The following is a 6,000-nucleotide window of genomic DNA, read 5'->3' on the forward strand; positions in this document are numbered from 1 at the left end:
TCTCATGAGAGAGCTGGGAGCCAGACCTCTCTTCCCCCAAACTGTACTTTAACCCCCTGGAAGAGGGAGAGACAAAGATGAGTAAAAACTTCATTAGATTTCCTACCCTTGTGCCTGTGGTTTTTTCATGACTGGGTATTCACTTGGTCACTATGGATTTCTGACTGATTTTCAGAACTCCCATGCAGTTATTTTAGCTAGTCTCTAGTTATTCATTTAATGTTTCCCTGGGAGAATAAGGGCCTGGAGCTTCCTAACCTGCCATCTTGCCAACATCTTTCCATCTTTCCATGGTTATCTTCTTAGAAATCACAACACACTACTGGTTCTGGGTCAGTTAAACCCATATATACATATACATATACATATACATATACATATATGTATATATCAGAGAAGGCAATGGCACCCCACTCCAATACTCTTGCCTGGAAAATCCCATGGACGGAGGAGCCTGGTGGGCTGCTGTCTATGGGGTCGCACAGAGTTGGACATGACTGAGTGACTTCACTTTCACTTTTCACTTTCATGCATTGGAGAAGGAAATGGAAACCCACTCCAGTGTTCTTGCCTGGAGAATCCCAGGGACGGGGAGCCTGGTGGGCTGCCATCTATGGGGTTGCACAGAGTCAGACACGACTGAAGCGACTTAGCAGTAGCAGCATATATATATATATATACACATAAATATTTTTCCCCACAAACTGCCAAAGTTTTTATTATATATGTGCCATTGATTATATATATATATATATATATATATATATATATATAAATGCAACTTTTATCTTTACCTTTTTGTTATTTTGGTTTCAGTCCCACATTCCAACTTGATTAGATCATTTGGGGTCTTTATTCATCTTCCATATTTACTTCTATAGATTGGGCCTTCCCAGGTGGTGCTAATGGTAAAGAATCCACCTACCAATGCAGAAGATGTAAAAGATGCATGTTCGATCCTTGGGTTGGGAAGATCTCCTGGAGTAGAGAATAGCAACCCACTCCAGTATTCTTCGGAGAAGGCAATGGCACCCCACTCCAGTACTCTTGCCTGGAAAATCCCATGGGCGGAGGAGTCTGGTGGGCTGCAGTCCATGGGGTCTCTGAGGGTCGGACATGACTGGGCGACTTAGCTTTCACTTTTCACTTTCATGCATTGGAGAAGGAAATGGCAACCCACTCCAGTGTTCTTGCCTGGAGAATCCCAGGGACGGCAGAGCCTGGTGGGCTGCCGTCTATGGGGTCACACAGAGTCGGACACGACTGAAGCGACTTAGCAGCAGCAGCAGCCAGTATTCTTGACTGAAAAATTCCGTGGACAGAGGAGCCTGGTGGGCTACAGTCCATGGATCCGCAAAAGACTCAGACATGACTAAACCACTGGGCACATAGATTTCTATTAAGCCAGCAAGCATGCCACTATGCCTTTGTCATGGTCTCTGTCAACATTGGCACCTAGGACTTGGCCAAGAGTAACATCCTGTGACAAGTCTCTGGAGTCTCATGTCTAGGGAAAGTCTACCTGCTTTGTGACTCTTACTCACATCTCTCTAATGTATTCACAAAAGAAGCTTTGATATGTGTCTTGTATCATATTAGTCGTATTTTCTAACTCAGAGGTCATCAAGATCTCTGTAAGGGGCCAGATAGTAAATACTTTTGGTTTTGTGGCCATATAGACTTCTTAGCAGCTACTCATCCCTACTATTGCATTGTGGGAACTACTATAGACAGTATGTAAATGAAGGGGTGTGGGCTGGGTTCCATTAAACTTTTTAACTAAAATGTCTGCAGACCAGATTTTGCCTATGGGCTATAGGTTGTTGACCCTTGCCAAAGTAAAAGGGAAATTAAGTTAATTCGGAATCATTTTTCTTTGCAAATCTCTTCTAACACTTATCACTCACTACATTGCTTTCTGAATGCACAAACCATTTCTTTCAGTTCAGTTTAATCGCTCAGTTGTGCCCAACTCTTTGTGACCCCATGGACTGCGGCACACCCAGCTTCTCTGTCCATCACCAACTCCCGGCGCTCGCTAAAACTCATGTCCATCGAGCTGGTGATGCCATCCGACCATCTCATCCTCTATCCCCTTCTCCTCCTGCCTTCAATCTTTCCCAGCATCAGGGTCTTCTCCAATGAGTCAGTTCTTCACATGAGGTGGCCAAAGTATTGGCATTTCAGCTTCAGCATCAGTCCTTCCAATGAATATTCAGGACTGATTTCCTTTAGGATGGACTGGTTTGATCTCCTTGCAGTCCAAGGGACTCTCAAGAGTCTTCTCCAGCACCACAGTTCAAAGACACCAATTTTTCAGCGTCTGGCTTTCTTATAGTCCAATTCTCACATCCATACATGACCACTGGAAAAACCATAGCTTTGACTAGACAGACCTTTGTCAGCAAAATAATGTCTCTGCTTTTTAATATGCTGTCTAGGTTGATCATAGCTTTTCTTGCAAGGAGCAAGTGCCTTTTAATTTCATGGCTGTAGTCACTGTCTTCAGTGATTTTGGAGCCCAAGAAAATAAAGTCATTGTTTCTCCATCTATTTGCCATGGAGTGATGGGACCAGATGCCATGATCTTAGTTTTTTGAACCATTTCTTTAATAAACCTGAATTTGCTAAGGATTAAACTCAGGTATGGAGAAGGCAATGGCACCCCACTCCAGTATTCTTGCCTGGGAAATCCCATGGACGGAGGAGCCTGGTAGGCTGCAGTCCATGGATCGTGAAGAGTCGGACACAACTGAGTGACTTCACTTTCACTTTTTACTTTTGTGCATTGGAGAAGGAAATGGTAAACCACTCCAGTGTTCTTGCCTGGAGAACCCCAGGGACGGGGGAGCCTGGTGGGCTGCCATCTATGCGGTCGCACAGAGTCGGACACAACTGATGTGATTTAGCAGCAGCAGCAGCAAACTCGGGTGTGCCAGTTTGTCGATCTTTATTTCCGTCTTCTAAGCAGCAGTATCATTTACCTCCAATGCTTTTCTTATGGTGATGAATTCTCAAAGACAAGACACTCTAAAAATTACTCCTGTCTGTTTTTTCAACGCCCTGAGAGGTAGCTTACCTGGGTATGAAAAATGAACTGATTGAGAAGGGAGGCCAACTCTGCTACTCTCTGCATTCTTCCTACAGGCCTTTGTTTAAGGTGTTTTTATTATCCTTTCCAGCTTAAAAAAATATCTCCATGGTGAACAAAAGAGAAGAACATGAGGAGGAGCCTTTTTGTTTTCTTTTTTTTTTTGTCCTCTGTTAACACAATATCATCTTCTCAAGGAGTGTGCTCTTCTTGCTCTGACTATACCTTGAAAGTGAAAGTCGCTCAGTCATGTCCGACTCTTTGCACCCCCATGGACTATACATACAGTCCCTCAATTCTCTAGGTCAGGATACTGGAGTGAGTAGCCTTTCCCTTCTCCAGGGGATCTTTCCAAGTCAGGGATTGAACCCAGGTCTCCAGTATTGCAGGCGGATTCTGTACCAGATGAGCTACAAGGGAATATACCTTTAAAAAGGCCCATATTGCCTTTAACTTTGGGATTGCATTGCTTTGCCTGATAAACTGAGTCTTCCCAATCTTACAGGTCGTTCTGTTTTTCTCACTTTCTATAGAGTCCTCTAGCCTCACTCTCTTAATTCTTCGTACACTGCTTTCTCTGCCCACTGAGAATGCAGCTTCCTCTGTTGCCAGTATGCTTCCACCTTCAGTCTCTATCTTCCAAACTCCTCTTGCTTCCACAGTCCCTGAAGGGACCTAGCTCCACGGTTCATCCTGTGTCCTCATCCTTGGTGAACAAGTCAATCTTAAGAGCATTCAATAAGGTTTCTCTAGGAAGGACTTCAGAGTGTGTGTTGGGGGGGGGATTGTGGGTGTGTGTGTGTGTCTGTTAAGTCTGCTCATATATGATTGAAAAGGAATATGTGCAGGGCATTGTTGCAGAGGGTATGAGCAGGGTAGAAGAGTATCATGGGAAGTGCTCACTGTGGCCACCTTCGGGTCATTGGGCAAGTCTATACAACCCAAGGTTTGTCTAACCACACACACGATATATTCTCAGCCTCATTCCTATTTTTCTTATTTGGATGTCATTAATTTTTTATAGTTTGTTATGAATGCATTCTAAAAATTATTCTGTTTTTTATGTCATGCAATGCTTATTTTCTTTGTTTAATGTACCAAGGGGTTAACCATACATACTGTATTTTTTCCTTAATGTTTTACAGCACTATATAAACAAGCATTTCCACATGGAAAAGGGTCTCTCCAACACAGAAGACACACGGTCTCAGCCATCAGTCGCCCAGGTTCCAACATCAAACCCACCCTCCCTCCAATACCTCAGGGCCGCAAGTAGACCAATACTCGATGTTTGATCTTAATGTGGAAAATTCTCTCTGATCATGTCTGGTCCCTCTGTCTTACCTGGCCATGCATCCTGGCTATTCCTCACTCAACCAACTGCCTACAAAAGAATGTTCTATGTGCCCTAATCCTCTCAATCAGCTTCTTTTGTGATTCTCTGAATAGTGTCTACCTTTTTTGAAATGTAAGTTATTCTTAGCTTTTATTAATGTAATTTCAGTTTTTCCCATAGCTATGAATGACTCTTCCAGCTGCTTCCTGCTCCAAAATATCAGATGGCAAAAATCTCCCAAGATCTCTGCCTTGCTACATGCATAGTGGTTTGGAGATAAAGCCAATGGAGATTGTGGTCTTAAAATTTCAACATGTCCATTTATAACATTAGGGTATACTTTACAGGACTGAAATATTTTGTTCTTTTCATTATGAAAAAATTATAGCATTCCATTTAACTTCTGACCAGCATGACATCTCAACTTGCTTTAGCAATATGAAAAAATAAAGAGTATCAGGTATTTCTTTTATTTTACCCTTTTTAGACTCTGATTATGAAAAGCTTATAAACAATTTTCATCATCTTTGTAGTTTCGCTTCCTGCTATCTGCAAAAAAAATTTTTAATAGTTATAAATGAAGCTGGTATTCAGCTGATATGTGTTAGCATAACTAACCAAGTTGTCAAAATGTTGAAACACATCCCTTTGGATTGGCAAATGGCCTCTCCTCTGAATCCTCTATGCATGATGGTTCATGGGAACCAGAGCCTTCACATAGTACTGCACTGATTGTTAAATATTTTAAATATCAAAATCTGCTAATGTTTTCTTTTTAAAAAAGATCAAAACCTCCTTCAATAACCCTCTTTGCTATAACTCAAATTTGTATGTAACATGATATGCTGTTGGCTCCTATCTTACACCTAGCCCTATTCTCAACTGGAGCTGGTTAAATTCTTCTCTTGGGGGTGGGTGGGAGAGGGTAGGAGGGGGAACGCGGAGGAGAGTAATAGGCTGAGCCAGAGAAGGGAGGCAATGGTTTCTGGAGAAGTAGGGGTGCAGAGAGTGGGTCTCATGCCCCAAGAACCTTAAAAAATAAGATTCACCAGCATCATCTAATCTTCTTAAATGTTATTATGAAATATTTTAGACATACTGGAAGGTATAAAAATAATAGTTTCAATTTCAGACAATATGGAAGAGATGCCTTTTAAAAATTTATCCTGCTAAGCACAGCTAAAAAAATGTAAGATAGAGAGAAGGGAGAAGGCAGAGCACCTGAGGACACTGAGACTTGAGTAATGACATAATGGTGATTTCTCTGGGTTTCCTTTTGCCATAGACGTTTCCTTTACTGGGCGCTGGAGAAGCTACAGTCCCACAATACTAACGACACAGACAACAAAATTTCCAAAAAAGAGCCTGCTCTCTTTAGCTGAAAGACTAGGGAAGGAGCAGACTAGCAGCACAGAAACCTTTTAGACAAGAACTGCTTTACTCCAGCTGCTGCTGCTGCTAAGTCGCTTCAGTCATGTCTGACTCTGTGCGACCCCATAGACGGCCTCCTACCAGCTAAACACTGTGAAGAAAGTCATGGCCCCATTCTTACTCTCTTGTTAGCAAATTGTCG

The 6,000-nt window shown here is 42.3% G+C and overlaps 1 protein-coding gene across 1 annotated transcript in view; it reads left to right on the forward strand.

Moving 5' to 3' along the window:
* LRGUK (leucine rich repeats and guanylate kinase domain containing) overlaps window positions 1–5,312 on the forward strand; it is a 104,085-nt gene extending 98,773 nt beyond the window's left edge. The window contains exon 20 of the mRNA XM_025291547.3: window positions 4,237–5,312. Coding sequence (XP_025147332.3) covers window positions 4,237–4,367 — 131 coding nt within the window. The 3' untranslated portion in view covers window positions 4,368–5,312. The remainder of the gene's footprint in view (window positions 1–4,236) is intronic.
* The last annotated feature ends 688 nt before the right edge of the window (window positions 5,313–6,000 follow it).

The sequence above is a fragment of the Bubalus bubalis genome, chromosome 8 (assembly GCF_019923935.1).
Source record: "Bubalus bubalis isolate 160015118507 breed Murrah chromosome 8, NDDB_SH_1, whole genome shotgun sequence".
In the NCBI taxonomy this organism is placed as follows: Eukaryota; Metazoa; Chordata; class Mammalia; order Artiodactyla; family Bovidae; genus Bubalus; species Bubalus bubalis.